The 27801-nt window shown below is 42.2% G+C and overlaps 1 protein-coding gene, 1 long non-coding RNA gene and 1 pseudogene across 8 annotated transcripts in view; 2 read left to right on the forward strand and 1 right to left on the reverse strand.

Annotated features, from left to right (window-relative positions):
• The window catches only part of TRIO (trio Rho guanine nucleotide exchange factor), a 355982-nt gene that overhangs the window by 222236 nt on the left and 105945 nt on the right, over nt 1–27801 (reverse strand). For all 7 annotated transcript variants that reach the window (XR_012021603.1, XM_072807309.1, XM_072807307.1 and 4 more), the window contains exon 2: nt 11745–11819. Coding sequence is in view for 6 of the 7 variants with exons in the window: in XM_072807307.1 (XP_072663408.1) it covers nt 11745–11819 (75 nt within the window). In the remaining variant the exon portion in view is untranslated. The remainder of the gene's footprint in view (nt 1–11744; nt 11820–27801) is intronic.
• LOC140621887 (SH3 domain-binding glutamic acid-rich-like protein 3 pseudogene) lies at nt 8541–9186 on the forward strand (annotated as a pseudogene).
• On the forward strand, nt 18090–27115 carry LOC140621892 (uncharacterized). The gene is made up of 3 exons (XR_012021609.1): nt 18090–18244; nt 26645–26722; nt 26837–27115. It is a non-coding gene; the product is annotated as an uncharacterized lncRNA (long non-coding RNA).

Here is a 27801-nt window from a genome sequence, read left to right on the forward strand (position 1 = left end):
TAAGTTGTAAGTCTTGAAGGCAAAGAGACAAGAATGGTCTCCACACTTGATGCTGATGAAGACTTTCTATTACCTGAGACCCAGGGCATCTTCCTCTCTCGAGGGCAGCACCTGACCCCAACAGTCAAGCCTCATCCATCTCTCACACAAAGCCACACATAAAAATAAAGAAAGTGGCATTTAAGAATTTTAAGACAGAATAAAATTAGCTTGAATTTAGGAAAATTACATTACATACTAAGTACAAATCTCAAGTGATTGCCTTGTCATAGGCATGATGTGACCCTCATGAACATACATAAAATCCCAGTGAGGTCTGTTGTATCACTGAACACTTTTAGTGAAATTTCCAGATATATGTTATCACTTCCATCAATGTTTTCTGAAAACAAAACAGAGAAGGAAAATCTAGCCTTCCCAAGTGAATCCTTCCTTAGCTTTACAGTTCTGGTCATCTAAGCAGTTCGACCTCAAAATTCAAGTCACAACATGAAGCTCTTCATTATGTTCTCATCTTATTTACTTCATCAACAGAGGTAAAATTAAAAAGCAAGCAAACATTAACAACAGAAAACCAGATTCTTTCCTTTTAGAAAAGCCAGAAAAGGATTCAGCACAAGATGTTGGGATTTTAAAACACATTTCACTACATACAGATTTTCACAATTTCCAAGAATGATTAATAGTCCCTCTGAACAATAATTTCAATTTTGATTCTGAACACTTAAAATGATCCACATGTACTTGAGGTCATGTAATCTAGAAAAGTGTCGAATTATTTATAAATCCAGTAATTCACATATTACATGGGAACACTAAATCATAGCCACTAAAAAATACTAGGTATAGTATCAAGTTTTTTGTTTTTTTCTTACATCTGTTCTGATTTCAACAGCACAATGACATTGTTTAGAGGTTTTATCATTCCGGCTTTATAATTAAAGACACTAATGCTCAAAGAGCTTAAATAAAGACGGGGAGGGGTGGGGGTGTGTGGGGGGCTGGCTCAGAAGAGCATGCAACTCTTGATCTCAGGGTCATGAGTTAGAGTCCTATATTGAGTATAAAGATTACTTGAAATAAATGATATTACAAAAAAAGAAAAAAAAAGGCAAAAGAACATAAGCTTCGCCCTGACAAAAACTTACAAAATTTAAAGCCACTAATGACTTTAAATCTCTCTAAAGTAGTAAAAATGTCAGAAGGACAACTGAATGACGGTTCCTAAACTTTTTAATGAATGAAAGGTACTGTTATAAATGCCATCACCAAATGATATTCTGAAATATTAGAAAGAATTTTTAGAGTAAAATCAATGGTCCTAGTTCTGGGGAATACCTCTTATCCCAAAGATAAGACAGGCAACAATTCAGAATTTTAAAAAATCTCCCCAACATCTTTGATACTTTCCCAAAAAGAACCCATCTCCTTGATCAACAACATTGCAGTTCAGGGCGCCTGGGTGGTTCAGTCAATTAAGCGTCCACCTTTGGCTCAGGTCATGATCTCCAGGTCCTGGGTTCGAGCTCCATGTGAGGCTCCCTGCTCAGCGGGGTGTCTGCTTCTCCCTTTGCCTGTTCGTGCTCTTTCTCTCTCTTTCTCAAATAAAATCTTATAAATATACTGCAGATCAACATATATTACAGAAATTTGAGTTCTTACAAATAAAGTATGATATTTGGGTTAAAACATTCACCCCACTTTTGATAAACAGAATAACCTCTAACATTTTCCTGGACCACCATTCTGAATTTAAAATGCAACATAACATTTGATTCAGTAGGGAGACTGGATAACAATGACCCATGTTTGACTCTCCTCCCTCTGGGGTCATTGGATCTCCTCAAGCAAGAAAGCTTGCTCCACCATGGGTGCGAAAAGTAAAATCCAAAGCCTGCCCCTCAAAGACACTCACGTGGGCAATACACAGGTGTGCACACTGCATGCAGCCATCTGCTGACATAGAATTCAAGTGTGTACACAGGTCCTAAATGCCTATTGTACTGCTTCACCTTTTAACTAGAAATTTTCCCCAAGCTAGCACCAATGAGCAGAGCCCTGAGAGCTGCCAGCAAGCTCATCCACCAAATGGGCTCACTTATGTCCCCAAAAAACTTACTTAAACCCAAACTTGCCTTTTAAGAGGAAAAAAATTTTTCACTTTCTTTTTCCTTTTCCCAGAACAGAGCTTCAAAAAACGCACTAGTTTTAAAACTTCATCAAAAATCATTTATGGGGATCCCTGGGTGGTGCAGTGGTTTGGCGCCTGCCTTTGGCCCAGGGCGCGATCCTGGAGACCCGGGATCGAATCCCACGTCAGGCTCCCAGTGCATGGAGCCTGCTTCTCCCTCTGCCTGTGTCTCTGCCTCTCTCTCTCTCTCTGCGTGACTATCATAAATAAATAAAAAATTAAAAAAAAATTGTTTAAAAAATCATTTATGAAGAATTGTGTATTCTCTATTTAAATAATTTAAAAATTTGCTTTCGCTTGCTAACCTCCGTGCATCAGGGTACATCGTCCCATCTGGGGTGTGTTGTACTCAGTGACAGGCAGGTGCCCATCATCTATCCGCTGACCACTCCCACTGCAGTTTAAAAAAAAAACAACCTGAGAATCAATGAAATATAGCATTTGTTCAGAGAATCATGGCCTCTGAACCTCGAGAAGCCTAAAGTCAATGCCACAGATGCATGTTTGGATTGTGTTCTCCAAGATTTAACATAGTGTCAATGTCACAAAACCCAGAAAGCACACAAATGAGAACACTGTCTGGTTATGAAGCAGGAAAGTTACAACTTTAAAGTTCTTCTTCCTGAACTAGTAACAAGAATGATACTTCAGCTCATCAAAGCTTCACCTGTTGGATATGTGGATGTAATGTCAACCTGCAGCCTCAGGGTGAGGCAGGTGGGACACACAGCAGTCCGATTTTATAGAGGAGAAATCCAGTGCCTTAGTTTCTACAATGAAAAGGGCAGGAAATCCATTTCCTGCATATATCATGTCCAATATGTCTAAGTATGAGAGGACTCACATGACTGCTCCATGTCTGTAATCAACACTAGCAGCTCCTTAAGGAGTATCTGCCTGTCCAATGCTGTTTCAGTCAAACAAATGAAACAAAGTATAGTTTTTGTTCATAATACCACTTTTATTTTTAATTCTTACCATTGTCCCCATATCCCATTATATTTCTGTAAGATACCTTTCACCTTCTAATAAATTATATGATTTACACAGTCTTTTTCTTTCTCTGTCTTGCCTGCTAAATGGAAGCTCTATGGAGACAGGCACGTCTGCTCTTTCACTGACATCAGAATATACCTCCAAGGCCTAGTATGAAACTGGAACAAAAAGCATGCTCAGTATTTGCTGAATGAATGGATTTCTCATCTATACTCTACACAAAGTTAATTAAAAATACCTACTATCAGCATCAGGAAGTTAAAAACAGGCATGCCTAACAAACATTTGTATAGAAACATAGATGTAGGGGTGCCTGAGTGGCTAAATTGGTTAAAGCATTTGACTTGATTTTGGCTAGGTCCTGATCTCAGCGTGGAATGGAGGCCCAGGTCAAGAACTGTGCTTAGCGTGGAGCCTACTTGAGATTCTTCCTCCATCTCCCTCTGTCCCTTCTTCTCTCCCCCCGCCCCCCGCTAAAATAAATCAATCTTTACACAAAACAAACACAAATGCTAAAAAGACTGAGGTTCTTGTCACCATGAGAAAGCAAGCTGAGAAAGTCTTGCATTATAGCTGTAGCTGTCTGTGTGACCCTTCCTTGAACCTAGTGATGCTTATTTTCTCTTCTAAAAGTTGAAAGTCCAGGAGACATGAGCTCTGGAGCATGGCCAAGAATGACCACAGAAACAGCTAGAATCAGAGTTGCCCCCTTTTCTTTAAATCAATTAAGAACTCCCCTTTCATCCATCTCTTCTAAGGAAGGCATACTTGCTTTGAGGAGTATAATATAAATCTCTGTGAACCAACTGTATTTTTCTTGTATGGCCCTTATTTGAATTTCTAGATTACAATACCAGTGAAAATGATTCTTTATGTCCCACTCCCCCAAGGAGCAGTCTAACTCAATGACCATGAAAAGCAGACTTTTACAAAGGAAGCTCTGAAGAAGGTATGGCTCGTAAAAGAGAAATTACAGCTATAGTCTATTAAGTCCGCTGTCAACTAAGATAACGGTTATAAAGGTGTCCAGTGGGCCCTGGAGTTCTAGGGGTAGCCAAGGCCAGCAGCTCCACAGCCCTGTACCCTCCTCACACGCTCGCCTCCTGCAGCATGGTCCTGAGAATGAGAAACCGGTTTGCAGAGCATTTTGAATGAAAACTCTAAGGGGTTCTTTGATGGGGCACTTGGAAAGCCTCTGGCGATACCTGGCCTTCCAGTCTGTCACTATGGCCTCAGACTGTGCCGGAGGCTAACAAGAATATCTCAGATGGATGGGAGGTGCCCCCTCCCTTTCCAGAAAATGTAGAACTCTGTAAAACTGGAATAAGAAGAACTATGGTCAGTAGCCCCAGTACAGCAAACCTCTGGGCAATCACACACTCCCAACAATATCCCCCTTGAAAAGGTGAATGATGTCCACATTGCTCTGCCCCAAAAACTCCTTCTAAAAAAAGCAACCCAAATGTCTAGCAATAGGCAACTGACTGAACCAACTATGGTACATACAGTTGAGTTTAAACAACTGTAAAAGGAATGTGGAATCTCTGTAAGTACTAATATTCTGTGCTCCAGAATACCGTTAAAATGAAATAGCAAGCAGAGGAAACAGTCCATGAATACATTACTGTTTACCTCAGGGAGCAGGGAGAGAGGAAGAGATGGACAGAGAGCACTCCTATTTTACAAGTAAAAGAAAAAAACAAAAAACTAAAGAAAACAAAAACAAAAAGTTTCCTTTGGTGGAAGAAAGGTACATGGTAGAAGACGCAGGGAAAAAGAACTACATTTCTTTGTACTTTTTTTTTTTTTAAAGTCTTTAACCCTGGAATGATGTACACATTTTACTTAATATTGAACCAAGATTAGGTGGTTGGTTTTCTTAAGTTTTTTTTTTTTTTAAAGATTTTATTTATTTATTCATGAGAGACATAGAGAGAGAGTCACAGACACAGGCAGAGGGAGAAGCAGGCTCCCTAAAGGGAGCCCGACATGAGACTCAATCCCCAGTCTCCAAGATGGCACCCTGGGCTGAAGGTGGCGATAAACCACTGGGCCACCCGGGCTGCCGATAAGCTATAAAACAAAATGAAACACATTATCTGGAGTTTCATGTTGGCAGGAATTTGGCCCACACTGAGAGGAGCTATTCTATATGATTTTTAAAACACAGTAACCAGGGCAGCCTGGGTGGCTCAGCAGTTTAGCGCCGCCTTCGGCCCAGGGTATGATCCTGGAGACCCAGGATCGAGTCCCACGTCGGGCTCCCTGCATGGAGCCTGCTTGTGTCTCTGCCTCTCTCTCTGTCTCTCTCATGAATAAATAAATTAAATATTAAATAAATAAATAAATAAATAACCACCAAACAAACAAACAAACAAACCACAGTAACAGGACTGTATGCTCCTAGGGGAATATATCCTTCAGATGACAGAAGTATTAGCTTACATTAGTCACAGTGTGGCAATAACATCAGTGTTACAATGTAATAAGCAATATATTGATGAACTTAGATTTTTAGTATAAGGAAAAAAAGATACAAATATACAATCAAAGAAAAAATCTGTAAGCCTAAATCTGAATTAAAAACTTTAGTAAAAAGTCATGCATCTTATTTTTTTATTTTTTAAGATTTCATTTATTCATGAGAGACAGAGAGAGACACACACACAAACACACACACACACACACACACAGAGGCAGAGACACAGGCAGAGGGAGAAGCAGGCTCCATCCAGGGAGCCCGATGTGGGACTCGATCCCAGGACTCCGGGATCACGCCCTGAGCGGAAGGCAGACGCTTAACCGCTGAGCCACCCAGGCGTGTCACATCTTATTTTTTAAAAAAATATCATACACATATTTCCCAGATGTGTTCCCTGAAGAAACTGCTAGGAACAGCCAGCTTCTCTAGCACCCTGCACCTTTCTCCCATGCAAAGGAACCAGCACACTTTGAAGAAACAGCTGGTTCCAGATGAGGACAGGGACAGACAAAGCTGGGTATGAAACACCTTGTCTCATTAGCAAAAAGAGAAGCTGTAGGATTGCAGTGCATGGATTCAGGAGCCAATCTGAAGACACTCCCATTTGGTCAAAGGTGAGAAAATTTTAACTTCTTAAGATAATAAAAAAAAAATTCTGCAACTAATTGTAACACATCAAACATTAAAAAGCAAAGTTGTTTTGGTTTTTTCTAAGATTTTATTCATTTATTCATGAGAGAGAGAGAGGCAGAGACACAGGCAGAGGGAGAAGCCCGACATGGGACTTGATCCTGGGACTCCAGGACCACACCCTGGCCTTCAAAGGCAGGCGCCAAACCAGAACCACCTAGGGATCCCATTGTGGTTGGCTGGTTGGTTGGTTGGTTGGTTGGTTGGTTGGTTGATTGATTGATTGATTGATTTATCAGTCTGAAATGACTAAGGGTCATTTTTTGTTAGTCTGAAAACTGATAAAGGACAAGAATCAATCATTTATCCTTTTCTTGAAGTAATGGTGTTCTCGGGACCACCAAGAAACCGATGAGAGGACACTTCTTTTTATACAATATCCAAGCTAATAAAGAAGAAAGGATATAATTAGAATGTCACCATTTTGTAACTGTGATAAAATACTAGATCTAAATCATGATCATCGATGAATGCTTGACACCATAAAAAAAAGAGAGAGCCAGACTCCCCCCAACAAAACTCCCAAGTAGAACTACCCACCACCACCCATTTTTTTTGCCTTCTTCCTGCAAAATATAAGCTGGTCTGATCAAGCCTCATATGCAGCTCCTAGTTTACAGGAAACACAGGGGAAGGAGAACATACTAAATGGACACTCCTGGGTACAATCAGCAAAAGCTAAAATGTAGGGAAATCTGCAGGAAAACAGTTTCCTCACCTAATAACATAAGCAGATGAGATAAAAAGGAGGAGAAGGAGTTAAGAACCCACAGATTGAGAAATAGAGAGATCGACCAATTGCCACATATATCCTATGAAACAAATTATCAGACAAACAGGGAAGTTTGAATATTGATTGGCACTTTTATGTTAAAGAATTACTACTCATGTTTTAGGTCTGTTAATGGTATTGAAGTTTTTTTCCTAAAGCTTTTAAAGGAATACAGATGACAAAATTATTGAAGTGAAATTCACGGTTCATGGAAATTCACTGTACTATTCACTCTCCTTATGCTGAAATGTTTCATGATAAAAAGTTAAAGAGAAAAGAGTGTTCTTAATTCTGATGGTAGTCTGTGAGTTCTTTTGAGGGCCAAATTTTAGCCCCTAGTGGCAAAGGGTTGATATTATATACATACATACATACAAACATACATACATACGTGATATCCACACTAGGACTATATACATAACATATCAACATACACATTAAATGTCAAATATAAACTATAAAACATTTCTTTTACTGCTCCTCCTTCTGACCTGAAGCATGAAGTCAGGCTTGTCACCTCATTTAATTCACCTCCTGCAGGAGTTAGTAAATACTTTGCTGTCTTACCTACATGCGGTGAGGAATGCCTTCTACAGTACCTGGAGATGAGACTGAGGATCAGAAATATTCAACTTCAAAGAATCCCCACTGGGTTTTTAGAGTTTTTCACCTATAAGTATCTCATGGAATCACTGATCTTCTGGCCTGCATTTTCAAAGCCCTAGTTATTCCGCTTAGATTTACTAAAAGCTACTCACATGGAGAGTTTTTACAAATGTACCACAATAAATATCCCCTAATAGTCTTTAAAAAATGGGGTCAGAGCAGAAAAGTAGATTAGCAGTTGCCAGAGCCTGGCAGTAGAGGAAATGAGCATTGGGCATGGGGTTCATTTAGAGGTAATCAAAGTGCTCCGGGATTAGACCATGGTGATGTTTACACAACCTTGTGAAAACCCTAAAATTCACCAAATAACACACTTTTAAAGGGCAGATTTTATGGTATATAGATTATATCTCAATAAAACAGATTTTAAAAAACAGGATCAGAGGTATATAAATTTTTCAAAAGTTTATTCCTTCATTGTAAACCTTTTGCAAACAAAGAAATCACTATGCAAGTAACGAATTTGTTTTTAATTTAGTGGGTTTTTCTTTTTCCTTCCTAAACAATATAACAGCAAGCCTAAGAAAATCAGCAAATGGTATCATGCTAACAAAACTTGCCAATTCTGGTCAGAAAGTAGGAAATACTATAAAGCCTTGGTGGCACCTACCAACTTCATTAACTAAGCCAGTTGGCGAAAGTCCTACCATCTCTAATATTTAAAAATGGTTCTGGGTCTCCAGGCCGTGCAGCTGCCGCTACCACCGACCGTCCGCCTGTCGGCCCGCTCATCCACCCGCAGCATGAGTGGCCTGCGCGTCTACGAGCACGTCGGTCACCGGCTCCTGTGAGATCAAGTCCTAGCAGAGCGAGGTGACCCGCATCCTGGATGGGAAGCGCATCCAGTACCAGCTAGTGGACATCTCCCAGGACAACGCCCTGCGGGATGAGATGCGAGCCTTGGCGGGCAACCCCAAGGCCACCCCACCCCAGATTGTCAACGGGGACCAGTACTGTGGGGACTATGAGCTCTTCGTGGAGGCTGTGGAACAAAACACACTGCAGGAGTTCCTGAAATTGGCCTGAGCCCACTGGGCTCCATCACCACATCCCCCAGCCACCGCCCGGCCATGAAGGACCTTATAACTCCCTGTTGTTCCTAGCCTTCTGACCTTGGAACCTCTCCCCTCAACCCAAGCCCCTTCTCCTCCTCTCTCCTCCATTCAAAGGTGACATTCCTTTCCCACTAGTCTCAGAAATTGTCTTAAGCAACAGCCCAAGTGCTGGCTGCCCTCAGCCAGGCCCTAAGGCTGCCACCCTGCCTGGCACTGGCTGATGGGCACCTTTGTTGGTTCCATTAACCAGGGCTCTGCCAAAGGCCCCACATTCCCCATCCTGGGAACACCCTAGAGACAATTAAATGTCCCATTCCATTGGAAAAAAAAAAAATGGTTCTGGACTAGTTTGGGGCAGTGCAGAACTTCTCTCCCGACTAAAGAGACTCAACTTTAATTAACCCTGCAGAATTTAGGGTTTGAGTAAAAAGTCATGATGCACTCCGAAAGACAAATGATTTTATTTCTTCAATTAGTTAAAAGGGAAATAGTTTTAGTTCGGATGGTAACTTAGACAAAAATGACATCAAATGAGATACGCTGTATTAAATGCCTGATAAAGAATGAATACAAATAAAAATCATCAACCTTAGCTTTCCCCTGCTCTTGACATGTGTCTCCAGGAGCTTAACCAAGGCAGCAAGTGTTCTCACTACAGACCCACACTTGAAACATAAAAATTGAAGAACATGTGAAATTGGCTTTTAGCCCTTCCACTGCTACCTCTATTGTTTATAAGCAGAGTCTTTTCATCATATTAACTTTAAAATCCATCTGTAAACTACGAAATCAGGAGCTGACAAAAAACAGCACGAGTCTACCTTATGGAGTTTGTCACTAAGTGCTTAGGAAAGAAAAGAGCAAGGATACTTTTAAAACTTGGCCTACTTAAAAGACATGAGGAGAAATCTCGCAGAGGAAGACATAGACATGGCCAACATGCACATGAGAAAATGCTCTGCATCACTTGCCGTCAGGGAAATACAAATCAAAACCACAATGAGATCCCACCTCACACCAGTGAGAATGGGGAAAATTAACAAGGCAAGAAACAACAAATGTTGGAGAGGATGTGGAGGAAGGGGAACCCTCTTACACTGTTGGTGGGATGTGAACTGGTGCAGCCACTCTGGAAAACTGTGTGGAGGCTCCTCAAAGAGTTAAAAATAGACCTGCCCTACGACCCAGCAATTGCACTGCTGGGGATTTACCCCAAAGATACAGATGCAATGAAACGCCGGGACACCTGCACCCCGATGTTTCTAGCAGCAATGTCCACAATAGCCAAACTGTGGAAGGAGCCTCGGTGTCCATCGAAAGATGAATGGATAAAGAAGATGTGGTCTATGTATACAATGGAATATTACTCAGCCATTAGAAACGACAAATACTCACCATTTGCTTTGACGTGGATGGAACTGGAGGGTATTATGCTGAGTGAAGTAAGTCAATCGGAGAAGGACAAACACTGTATGTTCTCATTCATTTGGGGAATATAAATAATAGTGAAAGGGAATATAAGGGAAGGGAGAAGAAATGTGTGGGAAATATCAGAAAGGGAGACAGAACATAAAGACTCCTAACTCTGGGAAACGAACTAGGGGTGGTGGAAGGGGTGGGGGGTGGGGGTGAATGGGTGACGGGCACTGAGGGGGGCACTTGACGGGATGAGCACTGGGTGTTATTCTGTATGTTGGTAAATTGAACACCAATAAAAAATTAATTTATTAAAAAAATAAAAATAAAAAAAATAAAACTTGGCCTACTTGTAAGCAGGAGGGGCATTTTTTAAAACACATATTCCCAACTATCTAAAGCATTTCTTCTTCTCATGAACTTCTATTAGCATTTCAAATGAGTTTTGAATTAGATTCACTTGAGCCAAATCATCAAACAACGTTTCCAAGGGGTGCCAGGAAATACCACTGGCCATGGAGGTGAGAGTAGAAAAGCACCACAGGGAGTTGTACCCTAATATAGCCCCGTTCCACATGCCAAAAAGACACACCCAACATACAAAAGCAGCTGGCGGTGTTACACATTCAAAATAAAATGTGTTCAAAAAGAGACATCAGATCAGCATATTATGCCTGTTTGAGAAAGATAAAAAAATTCTCAAGGGAAACACATCCAGGAAGACTGTCTAAAAGCACATGACAGTCCACACATTTACTTCCTGCTACAACAGAGCAGAAAAATCTGCAAACCTTTGTTTTATAAAAAGTGAACTAGTGCCAAAAAGGTAAAATACCCAAAGGCTCTTCTGTTCATGGGGGCAGGAACCCCCAAAGAAACAGCCCCAAAAGCCCTAAAGCTGACCCTCTAATGTGCAGAAAAGAGGTCAAGTGCCCCAAAGCCTGAGAGGCTGGTCTAGACTGTCACCAACCTGCAGGAGGCCAGGCATTCCCCAGCACCAGGCTGTATAGGTAAGTGGAGGACCCAGTTGGTGGAGATCACTGGGGCTTTCATAGTCCATAACATGGGTTCTAGGAACTCCAAGATCAGGGAACAAGAAACCAAGGTAAAAAATTCAGGACTCATCCAAGTCAGGTCAATTCCCATCACTTTCAAAAGACGATGGACTTTTAAACAATCACTTGTTTTACTTCACTGAATAGGGAAAAACACCAAATGTTTGTTGAATGACAGATACAAACCTATTTTTACTCACCAGTGCTATCTGACTTATGATGTGCCTACTCGCTAGAAGAAAACGCACTGAGCACTAATTTCTCAGGAGAATGCTACAAGAATAAGGCAATTAAAAATCCACTGAAACACCAGTGCTTTTCTATGTGTGACAGGTGAGTTAGTTTAGTATTTCAGACTCTAACACTGTATCAGAAGCAATCAGAAGAAGTAGTACCACAGATTAGAAAAGTTTAACTTTACCTGAAAGGTATGCAACTTTTTCCTTTAAAATTGGCAAAACATCCATAGCTTTCATTTCATCGTTTTTTCGAAACCCTGAAATATATAAAGAAAAATTCAAATTACTAGGTTACTTGAGTGACATTTAACTTCTTACCCACCATATCCAATGCCAATAGAGTACCTTTACTCACACCCATTAAACCAGTTTTAGAAATATCATTTCAAATCATGTGAATTCTATGAAGAAAAGACTGTGATCACAGAATTATCTTCTATTTTTAATGTCAATGATTTGCACACAGACCCAAAGGCTCCTGTACTAAGCAGGCTCAAGGCCATTTGTAGCAATAAAAATCTGCTCCCAAAAACACAGGACATGAAACCAGTCCAGATCATTTCAAACATCTTCATCTGAATCCTGTAGATGAATGCAAACAAAGCAGCAATATCAGGTTTTTAAACACGGTGATTGGTGGCACACTGAAGCCCCTAGGGGGAGCTCCAAGCCTCCTCCTTGGGAGTCCAGAGTGGTTAAAAATAAACAGTGGCAGTGAGGAGAACAGGAATTATAAATAGCTGGGGACCGGCCACAGCTCCCTTCATGCCCTAACCTTCCAGGCTTTCTGGGTCATGCCCCCCTAGAAGAATGTCCCTAGTTAGTGGGTAAGATGTCCCAGTGCCACCTGATTCAGAAGGCGGCTGAGTGCATCTTCTCACTGTGAACCAACTCTCCCCACGTCCAATACCGTCAAACGCAAGTGGAGAGATCATGGAAAAGAAGCATGAAGCAAGCAATTCAGGGCAAGCCGATATCCATCTTGCAGCCTAAACGCGTGTGGCCCAGCTCACCAGGGCGAATGCCCACAGGGGAGTCTGGGGCCCCGAATGTTCATGCTCATAACAATTCTTCAGGGGCAGTCCCGGTGGCGCAGCAGTTTAGCGCTGCCTGCAGCCCAGGGCGTGATCCTGAAGACCCTGGATGAGTCCCATGTCAGGCTCTCTGCATGGGGCCTGCTTCTCTCTCTGCCTGTGTCTCTGCTACTCTCTCTCTGCATCTCTACAAATAAATAAATAAAATCTTAAAAAAAAAAAAATTTCCTCGGGATAGTTCTCCTGGAGGAAATTTTGGTCCAGGATACTGGTTATCCTCATCAAAACTAGAAACTATCATTATTGGCTCAACAATCTCTAGGAAAAATAAAACACCACTGCCCCATCACTTATTTCGTTTGTTTTTGCCCAAAACCATACCAAGAACGCTCCAGAATGGTAGCTCGGTAACACAATAGTGCAAGATGCAGATCTGGATTTAGAGAGCAAGGAAAGCACTCTCTCACTGACCTGGGGCTTCCACTTGTGACAGGTCTGAGTAGCCCCTGGGGGACTAGCCCTGCCACAGAAAAAGCCTACAAAAACAAAAAACAACTGTCTCAAGGCTGCAGAGTAACCCAAAGCAGGGAGACACGACTTGGAAAAAAGGGACTGTCACTGGGAACACGGAGACTGGGGCTGTCGCCTGAGGACAGGATGCCAGCGGAGCAGGACAGGGCGCCAGCGGAGCCACGTGGAGCTGTCAACACAAGAACCAGCCACATCTGGGGGCAACCTCAGTAGCAGACGAGAGAAGGGAAGGAGCCGGGAGCTCCAGGTTCTGTGTATAATCTTGGCTCCAGTCTCCGGCTCTACCCTGAGCCTCACTGGTACAAGGCAAGCTCCAAGCTAAAGACAAAGTATCTGACCAAGATTCCTGTTGCAGCCCAGGGCAGAGGAGCTGAGAGTCATAGCTTGAGTCCAGCCACGTTAGCACCCTGCCAAAGCAAGCAAGCAACAAACATCAGCACTTTGGGGAGGAATAGAACAGAACCCAGCCTCCTCAATATATCATTCATAGAGGCAAAGAATGACTAAATTACTGGTATGATTTGATTAATTAAGTCTCTCCTGCCCGCAGAATACTTCTATATATATCAAGAACCCTGTTTAACAGGATTAACCATGATATTGACAGTCACTAGAGACCCTGCCCAAGGACAGCAGCAAATGCATCCTGAGGAGGACCCCAAGGTCCAGGAGATGCAGCAGCATTACCTCTCTGGGCCATGAAAGGGCTCAACACGGAACCCACACTTCTACATCATCAGACCATTTTGCTTTTCAGTGTACCAACCTCTGTGCTGGCAACCCACCAAGCTTTTAAAAACAGTAGCTATTTATAAAAGGCAAAACAAGAGCCAAGAGTTCTGCAATTTCATCCTTAAGGTTCCTTCAAAACTCTTGAATGGATGCAATCTCGTTTGAGCAATTCATTGCCAGTCATTAGGTAATTCACTGGACACATCTAAAAAGAAAAAGATTCCACCTCAATTCCATCTGTGGTGGACAGACACATCAGTAGGGCCAACATCAAGGGGAACCAGGCAGCACAGGGGCCCTCAGGAAGACAAGGTTATAAATACCTATGGCCAGGCACCGTGTGAAAAGTTCCACCAGCAGCACAGAGTGCTAGGGAACCCAGACAAATGGGGAGGCAAATCGAATGACAGACAGGTACAGTAGGAAGGAGTGAGAGTTAGCTGTGGGTCCCAATCTACAGGGATTTGAAAAGATGATCCCCCTTCTATTGCTACCAGGTAAGAAAACACATGCTTCTACCACCGGCACATCGCCTCTGCCCCAACAGATGCCCTGGCCAGACAGAGGAGAGCCCTCAAAAGGACCACCACTGGCTGCAGTCCTGGATCCCCACACGACAGAAGACAGAAACAAGGGCCCCCACTGGAGGGCCAGCCTGCCTCACACAACCCTCAACAAGTAGAATGTCCTAATCCCGGTGCTGGCATCTCACAAGAGGACTACGTGACTTACATGAGCATTCCAAAGCATTCTTAACAATTCCTGCTGACTCTCTGCAGCAACCTATTTATTACTACCCTTTCGGGAGCGGCCAATGGAAGTGAGAGCTGCCGTGTTCCAGCCCACCCCACAGGAAGAACAGCACACTGACAGGAAAACAAGGTGGGAAGTAAACAAAACTTTACGACAAAAAAAATCTCAATTTCCTATGCCACTGGAAGCCAGAGACTCACTTCCTCTCGTGTTTTAGTTTCCAGGAACTATACTTTAAGTTTATTGGTTCCTGAAGTTCTCCCCTAAGTTAGGTTAAGACTCACCATCTCGTCAGAAGAGAAAAGGGACATGAATCCAGGACTAAGCTGATGTTGAAGTATGTTACACTTCGATTGTGATACACATACATGTACAATATAAATTCTTCACACTTTCACTACAGTATTTTTGTTAAATATGTCACAGGAAAAGATGTGAATTTCGTGAAAATAGTCAATTAAAATTTTTAAAATAAAAAATTCTTAAAAGCAGAAATATAAAACTAACCACAAAGAAACTGAGTTGGTGTGACTATTATGGCAATCACCTAAGTATTACCTTAATCTCATTTCCATTTTAAAAAACACACCCAATAAGCAAAAGGTTAAGGAAGCATGTATACTCACCATAAAGCTAGATTAAATACATCATATAAATTTTAATAAAAAGCAGGAAGAACTCAGCCATGAAACATCTTTAGATCAAAAAGGCAGATTCTGATCCATGCCCTGAAGAGCTATTTATGAAAAGAGTGTGCAACTATTAAAAAAAAATTCCAAATACATGGCTTCTGTGCTATTCCACTGATTCTACATTACACCGCAGATAAAACAACTCCTACTGTGTTCCTTCCTTGTGCATTAAAGGAGCTAGCTGTGGTTTCTAAACTTTTGGATCAAAAGGATATGCTCCGTGACTATCTCTATAACACACAGCTCCCCCGCCCCCCATGCTCATGGGGAGAGAAAGGGATAGCAAATACCATCTTGGAGTGATGCTTCTGAGATCTCAGGACACATCTTTGTGTCACAAACCACGAGTCAGCAGTGCTTTTACTTCTAAGTGCCACCAAGAGAGTTTGAAAATGCCACTAATAGGTGGAGGAAGGGGGTGCCAAAGACTTGTAGTAAAATTAGATGAAAAGAAAAGCAGCCTGAAAAGTAGTAACACCGGGTCAAAGTCAGAGGACATTTAGTTATACCCATTTCTTAAAATAGATACTTTTTAAATTACACAGAGCCTAACTGAACAGTGCAGAAAGACAATATTCTTGATACAATTTAAAGTAAGCTTCCCCATCTGAGAAAAAGAAGCCAATGTGAATTAAATCAAATGCTAGCTTCAGGAGACAGTGACCATAGCATAAGGATGCAGTCTGCCCAGGCTCATTTGTAGGTAGAGAGAGTGTTTCCCAAGGGGAGCCCAAAAACGCATGCAACAACCACTCTTTTTTTTTTTTTTTTTTAACAACCACTCTTTTGAATCAAGTCTAGAAGGAACCTGATTGGAATGTTCACGTGGTAACACCTGTCATTACACTAAGATCTTAATATTAATATTTGTTGAATGATACTGAGGAGAAAGGAGTGTGGGTTAAAAATCAGATGTTACCATTGTTGAACATGCAGTTAGTGCTCTTTTCTGGTTCAACACAAATAATACCTAAAACAATAAAATCTGAATATTTAGAGGGTTTAATATATTCATTTAAAAACATCTCAACCCCAAGGTTCACATATTACTTGCTAAAACTGATGGTTATCACCTTGTATTTTACAAAAGATTTTACTTATTTATTTCTATCTATCTGAGAGAGACAGACAGACAGAGACAGCCAGAGTAGAAGGGGTAGAGGAAGGAGAAAGAAAATCCCAAGTAGACTCCACGATGAGCATGGAGCCCAACGTAGGGCTTGATCCCCAGGACCCTGAAATCATGACTTAAGCTGAAATCAAGAGTCTGATGCTTAACCCAGATGCCCCTCTGTTATCACCTTTTAAATTGCTATTTGGTTCAAGAGCATGTCAATCTGAGGTACATTTTACACCCCTGCTTCCAAACTGCTCATATTTCTTAAAATTATAAGCATTATGTTGCTCATCAAGAGATTAGTTTTTCAAAAAAAAAAAAAAAAAAAAAAAGAGATTAGTTTTTCTCTCTATTCCTCTAAATTGGCCTGCTAGCTAGAAGACGGATTTCTTTTGTTTCCTGCTATATACCAGATGCCTAAGACAGGACCAGGCACAGGGTGGTCAACAAACACATGATGGATTGATGGCTGAATGAATGAGTGAATAAATGAGTGAATGAATGAATGAATGAATGAATGAACAAACATACTTCTCCAGCTTCTTGACCCCGAGTTCCTACTCAAGCACTTTAATGTTCCTTAGTACTTTGCATTTTAAGTTTACGAAATATAAGCTCAGTGTTTTCAAATGGCCACTCCTATTCTATGTGTTATATTTATAACAAGGAAATTAAACACATTGCCCTGAGAGGAAATATTCCACAAGTCAGCATTTAACAATGGAAAATCTTTTACTTGAATCAATGGTCTGAAACTTCAACTATCTAATACTCCACTGGCCAAATCAATCTCTCATTTTTCACCCTGAGTCTCTGTGAGTAGGTGCTGTATTGTTGTTATCAAATGCCTTTTGGAGTGAGTCACTGCTGACCACCATGTTTACTCATTTGGTCTCTTCTCAGTATTAGATTTTTTAAAACAACAACAAACAGAAAAGGAATGACAACCCACAAGTTCTCTTACTTTAAGAAGAAAAAGCACCACAGAAATATTTTTACAATGAGCAAGAAGCACATTATTCCAACAGTATTTTTAATATAAGGGTCAAAAAAAAATAAGATGAAATAAACCAAATGAGGTCAAAGGTAAATAAAATTTAAACTTTTAAAGCCAGGATACAGGGTGATTTCTTTTTTAAATCCCTATTTCTCCTAGGCCTACTGGCAGATATTAGTAATTTCAGATTTTATGTCATCTTCAAATTAAACAAGTCGGTTTTTTTGTTTGTTTTTGAAGTAAAAACAGAGTTAGAAAAACACCTGAGCTACCTCTTGATCATCCGGCTGAAGGAAATGAACTGCTGCCGTGTTCCTAACCATCTGCCTCACCTCCTGCCCTTGGTCTTTCAAAGACCATCCACCGGGGATCCCTGGGTGGCTCCGCGGTCTAGCGCCTGCCTTTGGCCCCGGCGCGATCCGATCGGGGACTGCGGGGCTGCGGGGCTGCGGGATCCAGGGCGGGATCCAGTCCTCGGGCTCCCTGCAGGGGGCCCGCTTCCCCCCCTCGGGTCTCTGCCTCTCTCTGTGAGCATCATGAATAAATAAATCTTAAAAAAAATTAAAATAATAAAAGCCAACCCACAGGACAAACTGTGCTCTTCATCCATTTCCAAAGGCCTCATTTGCCGGTCAGTCGTACTACTTTAGTACTCGATGGGGAGGCCGCAAGTGGGAGTGGCTGAAAAAATCCTACACCCTCAGAGACACAGGTCTGTGCGCAGAATTAAGAACGTGCTCATAAACAAAGCAGCATCTTGAGACAACAGCAGAAAGGAACACTAACCAGGAAGCTGGAGGGCTACTCTCAGCACCAAGCCTTGGCGGTAATTACCTAGTTTTACTCATTAGTTCACTCAGGGGCATGGGGCATGGCGCACGCGCACCTGGAGCACAAGGAGCCGGAGGAGGAATCCGCAGCGGCCGCCGGCGGAGGTGACGTCACCCGGGCAGCCAGCCGCAGCCCCGACCCCGACCCCGACCCCGCAGCATCGCTCACAGGCACGGGGCGGCGGTGCGGGGCCCACCGTGGGTGTGCTCTCAGGGGCTTTAACCACGCACGCAGTGAGGCTAGTGGTGTGTAGGAAGGAAGCATTTCTAACTAGCCTGGATCCTCTATGAAAATGTTGAGGGGGAAAGGTGGCCATAAAATCAAATTATATAAATGTCATTTTTACTAAGGCATAAAGACATCAAAATATAATGTACTGCTTATATTTTTATGTAAATATATAACTGCCATTCAAACATATAAAATGCATGTCAAGTGAATTAAATACCAAGAATATGGGCATGCTCACAGACCACCACACGGAATACAGATGGGGTTTCATAGTGCAGTACTGTAATTTTTACCTAAACCTTTATGGCTATAATAACTGTCAGACTGGTTAATTTATCCCTTCACATAATTTTAGAAGCAAGAGTCCGTAATGTAACATCATACTCTTAAGGAAGAAAAAGCAGCATAAGTTTGATTGATCCAAGGAAGTAAAGGGCATTTCAACTTAAAATAGCTCTGGCTTTTTAATGTCCTGAGCACAAAACACAGAGGACAAACCAAAATAACCAAAAGACCATTAACAAAAAATATTTTTAAACTATTACATATATTTTAATGTAAATGAAATAATGAATTTTTAATTTTGATGATCTTAAGTATGTCTTAGCTACGTATTCAAGTTTAATTAAAAACTATAACAGACCAATGGAAGGGAATATTCTAATAGTCAAAAAAGTAGTATTATTATTAAAGGGGATTTTACTGTCCTACAATCTCATACACCAAAAAGAACCATGTACCAGATGTGCTGTTCATCTTTGTACCCCCAAGGACCGGCCATGGCTAAGCATAGAGAAACTTCATCCTCATGTTGGCCTAACACCAAAAGAAAGAACACATACATCTGTGCCTCTAAGAGTATCAGGAGATGCCTGTGGGGAAAGCGTCCACACTGTACTCTGGGACTCCAGTCACCCATCCTAAGCCACATGTATCCACACAGATATAGACATGTGCCTACTTATTCTGTGATACCTACTCCAAGGAAGGCTTGCTGTATGTAAAGAAGCAGCCTCTCTGAAAAGCTAGTTAGAAACTTAGTTTGTATCAAATGATCCACAGAGATACAACTGATAGAAATTGATCACTGTCAAATGAAATGATTTAGATCAAATCATCCAAGATTGACTGCTAAAAGAAACCACGTTTAATCATTACAACATTTCATACATGGTAGACCCTTGCCCTCTACCAAAATAGAAAAGAAAAAAATCCTTAGGCCTTCATATTTTTTTTAGTTTTAATTTATTTATGATAGTCACAGAGAGAGAGAGAGAGGCAGAGACACAGGCAGAGGGAGAAGCAGGCTCCATGCACCGGGAGCCCGATGTGGGACTCGATCCCGGGTCTCCAGGATCGCACCCCGGGCCAAAGGCAGGCGCCAAACCGCTGCACCACCCAGGGATCCCCATATTTTTTTCATGCAGATCAAAAGCATTCTTACAAAAGGCTTTGAAAAATAAAGCTATATGTAATTCTCCTTTTCCTTTATGTAGAGATCTTTTTGATTATTGTAAGCAATTACAGAGATGTCATATAAATTAGTGATATTAAAACTCTGTTCAGTGGACACTGATTTGGGGGGACAGGGAGGGACTTGTACACTCAGTGTGTTTGCAAAAGCAACACAGGAGTGTTCAGACACTTGGTATGGAAAAACCAGGGCCAGAGGGATCACAATAGGAGAAGACATCCTGTAAGATGTAGGATATATGGGGTGGAGGTGATTACAGTGGGTCTTGATGACCAAGCAGAAGACTCCCAGCACTGGCACAAAAAAGGTGTCAAGAAAAATGGGGCTCCTGCATGCCTATGGTACAACCATCTCCACCTGTGCTCATCATGGTCTCCACAAACCTGTTCCCTGCTATTAGGTCCCAGCACAGTACCTGGCCCCATGAACCATCTATCTATCCAACAGCCAAACCAGGAACCCGGGCTTCCCCCTGCCTCCCACCCTTTCATGCACTCTTGTAGGCTCTATGCTTAAATGGAGCACTGCGTCTCCCTGCCCCACTGGCCAGTAGTCTCCTAAAGGAGGTGCAGGATTCCCTTTGATCCACTCTTCCACTCTCCCCAAACCCCTATCTCATCATTTTCCTCCCTAAAATTCATCAGTGGCTCCTCAGAGCCCTCAGATAAAACCCAAACTCCTGGGCATGCCCCCAAAGTCCTTCACAATCCAAGCCTGCTGACTGGGCATGCCCCCAAAGTCCTTCACAATCCAAGCCTGCTGACATTTGCAGCCTCACAACCCCATTCATTACCCTCTCCCTCACCTACCCCTGCAGGTACCACAGATCCCTGCTTTCCAATGAGCTCCCACACAGCCTCAAGCACTCCCTCCCCTCCCCATGCACAAGCCCACACATCCTTCACATTCCTGAACACTCAGACCAGAACCACTCCTTCTGTACAGTCTTGCCGTGTGTCCCCACTGCTGGATCTGATCCCCCATCCGGCACTCTAACTGCACCCAAAACCTCATCATGTTGCATGGTAATTATCTAAAGAAATACCTGTTGGGGGCCCTGCCCCCACCCCCATTAGAAGGCAGGCCATTGCCTGTCATCTCCCAGCCTGGCTTCACTGCAGCAGAGTGCCACAGGACATGTAAGAGCCTCATGCCTAGCTGGTTCAACCCTGGGATTCATACCACTTCGAGCAGCTAGACATTTTAAGGGGCAGTCCACAATCTGGAGTTCTGAGCAAGGTATCCATGTTATCACATAAAGCAACGAGTCCAAAGCAGTCAACTTGCCACACACACTCAATTTTGAGAAGGCTTAGGTGACTGCGTTACTTCTTTGTCTAGTATATTCAGTGACTAATACATAAAATCACATTTGTATATTTTTGGTCTACATTTTAAAGTAGGGAAAGTTTTACTTTGGAATTGTTTACAATGTACTTAAAAAGGTATTTTCTGCCCTAACCACCAAAATTGTAACCGATTATAAAAAGCTTCTCTGGTGGGAAGACCAGGCTGTGATTTGAGAAAAGATCACTCAGTGGCTTTTCACTCTACCTCCTCAACAACCAACAGAATGCAGGCCTTCAGGGAAGTGGTTTCCAAGCAGAAGACACAGGCCTCAGGGCCCTGCCTTTGCGGTGGGTTGAGTGGGTTCTGGTCGCGGTCACATCTTCACCCAAGAATTCCAAGTTACCCGGAAGTGCTCTCATCATGAGAGTCTGTAAACAAAATAAGCATAAGGGAACCAGCAAGGCAAATATATGCCTGGCAACTCAAAACTGAACACCTTTTTCTTTCGTACTGTTGTTATGACAACAGGTCCCTCTGCACTAGGCCAAGTACTCAGATGGCAATGTCTTTTGCCACATTACTTAAACACAAGCTAACCCTCTGTAAGTGTTATGTATCACAAATAGTAACATCCCAGAACACCTGCATTGTGCCACTGACATCTTCCCTTGTTACTGACCACGAATATGAAGGAACAGAAACCGCATCAAGCAAACAGGCAGAGCCAAACCTTTCTAGCTAGTCTATAAATTTAAGATAAAGGGATATAATTCTATCAATGAATCAAGATTTGGGTTTAAAATTTGGTTTCAGCTTCTCTCCAAATCAGTATTCCCCAAGCCAGCCTTCCTTCTGTCCACCCTACGATGCTAAGGTTCTCCTTTGGAATATCTCCCCTTGCCCAGATAGCTAAAGAAAGGCTGTAAGCCTGGGGTAAGCACTGAGAGCACATTACTCACCCAGAGGTCCTCCTCCAGGGTCATCAGCAAATGCCTATCAATCCTGTCTACCCTTCAAGATATTTGTTGATAAGTTTTCCATTCATGGAGAAAAAAATAAACCAAGGTTAAGTGTCTTAATCTAGCAATTAACTTCATTGAGCAGTGATTATATTCAAATGGAAATACTGTATTAAGGGACATTAAATTACATACACACATATACGAAATATCAAAATGTCTCCTAAAGTTAAGTAGTCAGCAAAGTTATTGTATGTACAATTCTGTTTCAAAACCCTTCAGTTAATTAATTTACCCTTGTATTAATGTATCATGCAAGGCAAATGCCACAAAGAAACAATTTTTAATATAAGGACTGAAAAGTAAAAAAAAAAAAAAAAAAAAAAAAAGGACTGAAAAGTTACTTCCATTTGGGTTTAATTTCAACATAAACTCACTAGAAAGATATAGCTTTAATAACACAAAGAATTTGGCAGAACTTTCTACCAGCCAGGCCTTTGATGAAGCTTAGCATTGTGTTTTTTAATCCCTCGGCATTCATATTTACACACAGTGCTCTCTTAAGTCCTAGAGATTTTCCCCCTAAATGGTATGTTCTGATTTTAAGAAGCTTATAATCTAAAACAAAATAAAACGCACATTTAGAATAACAGTGGCCTTAACAATGTGTACGTGACACATTGATGGAGACAAATGTCTTGCAGATACACGTAACTGTTATTTCTAAGAGAGATGTAGATACTGTTGTGATTAGACTAACCCACCTAGAAGTATTACTTCTGTCACTGAAATTTTGTATCAATCACAAGCACTAAAAACTAGGTCCCTGACATAAAAAATGGTGTTCCGGACCATTCTGAAAGGGTCAGAAACCCTCGCTCCAGGGACAAAACCACAGCATCGGAGTGAATAATACAAATAACATGTTCAAAGATTAACACGGTGATGTTTTAATCATTAGAAACCCACTCAACAGTTAACACGTGGCTACTCTGCCTAAGGTGTTCAGCTACCCTACTCTGCCTTTGATAACGGTTTTCATCTTTTTCTGAACATATCAGAAATACATTGTGCTACATCTGGTACTTGAGAAGACAAATCGGAACAAGTTAAGTCCTGATATTCAGATGTCTACTGACCAACAAACAGTACAAGAACCCTAGAGAAGCAACTCTTGTCATCACTAAGTAAGGACAACTCAAAAAAGCAAAACAACAACAAAAACCCCAATGCTTTGTAACTTGTTTTCAGGCTGAATTTGGAGTACAACCTAAAGTTTGGATTTTTCTTCCCGATCCTTCTGTTTGCCATAATGAGATTTGATGCCTTGACAAGTATGCTAGCTCTGAGGACACGTGGAGAGAAGGACCAGGCCAACACTGGGCACAGACCTGCTTTACACCTAGACCACAGAGGGCAAGTTCAGCCTTTAGGACTCACCAGCTCTTAAGATTATAAAGTGCCTTCTCATTCAGGTTCTGGTGTCCTTACTCGCCCTCGTTTCCAAGCAGAGGGAAAAAAAACCATTCCAGTGAAAAGGTTCCTACCATTTACCTCCCTGTTAGATTCCTAACAAGAAATTGAAGAAATTACCGGAATTGAGAAAAGAAATGCCATCTGTGAATGTAAAAAGAAAACGCAAAGTGAAAGTCACTTCCGCTCTCTAACAAACTACCTCTCCTCCCACCTTCTCCAGCTCAAATCCCCTTTGCATATCCATACAAAGGGAGGTTTTCTAAAATTCTGGTTTTAAAATGTGTTTAATTAAATCAAATTATTTAGATATACAGATAAGAAAACAAATTTTGACATAAAAATGTATTTAATGTGAACTGGCTCATCTCCACTTACATTTTTATGCATATTCACTGAGGAGGAGAAGAAGGTATAAATTCACAAGGTAGAGGGACAGAAGTGTCCAAGGGGCATGACCGCTCACGGAATGGGTACAGGGCAGCTTGCTGGAAGGAGTCACTGTCAGGCACTCACCACATTTCAGGTTACCAGCTCATGCTTAGTGGTGCCTCCTCTGATTCACTGGAAGACGAGATGGGAATTCAGCAAGCAGAAGCCAAGCACAGACTCAGGGGAATGTGCCACCACCACTCCAGCAGGACTACAACCCACACAAAAGGTGAAGAAGCTCCACCTATGTGCGGGTAACTCACATCCTACCTGGGCTCCTGTTGAAGCGCTACAGGAAAAACTGACAGGTATCACCTGGGCCTGTGCCACAGGGCACCCTCCTCCTGCCTGCCAAAGGGTCCCACAGTCCAGAATGGGGCGGGGGGGTGGGGCACAACCTCATGGCAGGTTTTATTTCCTTACACCCTTATCCTGCAGTACCCAACCTGAGTGGGGTAAAACACAAAGGTGTATGCCTTGTAGGCTGGGGAACCTGCTGTTCCTTTTCCAATTCCCTAATTGCTACGTTCCCACAGAGAAACAATATGTATCTGCCAAGGAGCATTTTTTCCCAAATTAACTCAGGATAGAAATGCAAATAGCAATGCAATAAGGACATTTAAAATGAGATGTGTAGTACTCATTCTCCAGCTCATGCACCGCAAGACCTCTGCAGTGCTCTGCACAGAGAGCTACGTGACACCTGCTGCCCAGGTGCCCGTGACCGAGGACAGGACAGCACAGGGTTACAAACAACTTCCTTCCAAGGGAAAATGACAGGCACGAAGGTGTGTGGAAGAGATTATACTGCTCACTTCTGTTAGCAGCACATTTTGTGGACATCACCTGAAAGGAACAGTGCCACAACTCAAAAGAAAACTGTCAAGGTACTAGTAACGTCTAGTACAGACCCAGGGCTGGACCCTGGCTGCCTGGTCTGCCAACTCCCAGGAGGAATCCAGTGGACGCATGGCTCAGTCCCTCTGCACCTTGGTTTCCATATCTGTGAAATGAGATCCCAATTAACACACCACATCACAGAACAAACAGTGCCAACAACATTAACTATGATTACCACTGACATTTGAGAAAGCCACTTATTCTTAGGTGTATACATTTGGTAAGTGCTTTAAGTAAATGGATTTGAGGAAATGCCTGCCGTTTCTGCATTCTATAAGGAGGTGCATCTTACTCAAAAAAAAAAAAAAAAAAAAAAAAGTAAGACTGAGATGTCCGGTTACTGTCAAAAGTCAGCAAAAAGAAACCACTTACTTTTAAAAATCAACAGCCATGACAGATGAACATTGGCAATGTCCTCCTCCTGAACTGACTGTAAAGAACTGGAAGGTGATTCAAAAGTCAGAACGCTCTCTGATCTAAGAGCTTTCAGCAGTTCATGCCGACCCTCATTCCCCCCACACAGCAACACCCACCGGCACCTGAGTGTTCTCAGGATGCTGCTGATTAGCCTGTTCCCATTGTGGGAAGGGCAAATCAGAGTACAAATGAAATGAAAGCAGATGAGCCAGTAAAGTCACTTGAAGGGAAAAAATTTTTAAACGATCACCTCCTCTCACTAAAATAGTGGCAACAAAAACTTAAATAACCCACAAAGTGCTCCCCCGTTCCAACACCTCCTCACTTCACGCCCCTCTACAGCCAAAGACCTGTCCATTGTTGCAATGATTCCTTTCCTTCTGCTTTGAAAGTGGGAAAGGCAGGGATTACAGCAAGAGCTCTTACCTCTGGCCTTGCCAGCTGGAGCCCTGAGCTTGCTAGTGACCATTGGAGCCGCAGGGATGCCAGGCGGCAGGGCTCTGGCTCCCACATCCAGGCCCTCTACCTGCACTGGCCCGCCTCTGGGACATCAGTAACCAATAGGAGGTCACTCTCTCACGCTACAGGGCTACTTGAGGCCAGAAGGCATAGACAGACCATACTTTCCCCTCCATCCTCACCTTCCACCTTTCTTTTTTATTTATAATTTTACTGAAATTCAATTTGCCAACATATAGTAACACACCCAGAGCTCATCCCATCATATGCCCTCCTTAATGCCTGTCACCCAGCTACCCCATCGCCCCCGCCACCCACCTCCTCTCCAGCAACCCTTTGTTTGTTTTCCAGAGTTAAGAGTCTCTCATTGTTTGTCTCCCTCTTATTTCTTCCATTCAATTTCCCTCCTTCACTTATGGTCTTTTGCACTATTTTTTATATTCCACGTATGAGTGAAACCATACGATGACTGTCTTTCCCTGACTTATTTCATTCAGCACATGGATGGAACTGGAGGGTATCCTGCTCTGTTTTTAATAGACGATCAAGAACAAACAGGGTTTTCCCATTCTGCCTAGAACTGTGGGCAACAGTGCAATGAACAGCTGGCTGTGCACACAGAAAAATGCTGGCCTTTGTACACATACTGTCTGTGGCTGCCACACCCTCAGCCCATTCTGGTGAAGACAGAACTCATTCAAAATTAAGGTTTTAAAGTGATGAGAAACCACTCTAAGCTCTCCTCCTCTGTTCCTTGCAGAAACCACCCCAGGTGGATGCTGCCAGCACGACATCAGCCAACTCTGCAATGGTATCACCTCAAAACAGGAGCAGGACGGTAGGTGGTATTATAGTAAATAAAATCTAAGAGCCCCGATGCCTTTAAATATTCAATTACTCACTTTATGGTAAAGCAAAAAGGCTTTCAAATCAATTTTTCTAATTCTTTCAGCTACTAAAATGAAAGCCTAGGCAACACAGGCCCCACTTAGAAGACAGTACCAGTCTGGTGTGCACAAAGGTGTGTGTATGTTTGAAACCGCCATCCTGTTTAAGAACCAGGACATGAAGAAAAAAAAAAAGAACCAGGACATGCCAAGACCTTAGAAGGCTCCCTGCCCCGGCCTGAGGATACCCACCTCCTGATAACCACTGTGCTGACATTTCGGGTAACCATGCCCTTGCTCTTCTTGATAGCCTTCACATTATTAATCTATTGCTACATGATATATTGCTTCATTTCCTTGTTTTTGAGCTTTGTGTAAATGCAATCATACTATATGAATCCTCCTGTGATTTGCCTTTGGTTTGTATGGTTAATCTACATTGATGTGCACACAGAGCTTTATTTAATGCTCTGTTCTATGACTATACCACAAATTTACTTATGCAATCTTATTAATGGACATTTGCTCTGTCTCCCATGTGTACCATTATAAATGATGCTGCCATGAATGGCCTTGTCCATATATCCCAGAACACACTTCCACACTTCTTCCGCTAGGCCTAGCGGGGAAACTGCTAAGAACTGACATGCCCATCCTTTAAGAGGGGATGCCTAATTGCTTTCCCAAACAGCTGTGTATCACATCTTCTCTAAAGCCTGCATGGTCTGTCAGATGAATCTATGTATTTTTTTAAGGATGCCACCATTTGATACTTTCTACCAAAAGGAGTTGAAGGAAAAAAAAAAGCACATTGACAAGAAATCAGTTTGAAACTAATTTGGGGTTCTAATCGCCCTATACCAATAGAACAATAAACTAGATTTTTCACATTTCATCCTGCAAGTCTGAGACTGAAAGAACAGGATACTCCAGATGTTTCCCTTTCTGTTTCCATCTCAACTGAATTCCTCTAATAGTTCCTCCCATTTAAGAGTTCTTCAGAGTAACTGCCAAAAAGGAACTGCTGTGG

Source organism: Canis lupus, chromosome 31, assembly GCF_048164855.1.
Source record: "Canis lupus baileyi chromosome 31, mCanLup2.hap1, whole genome shotgun sequence".
Lineage (NCBI taxonomy): Eukaryota > Metazoa > Chordata > Mammalia > Carnivora > Canidae > Canis > Canis lupus.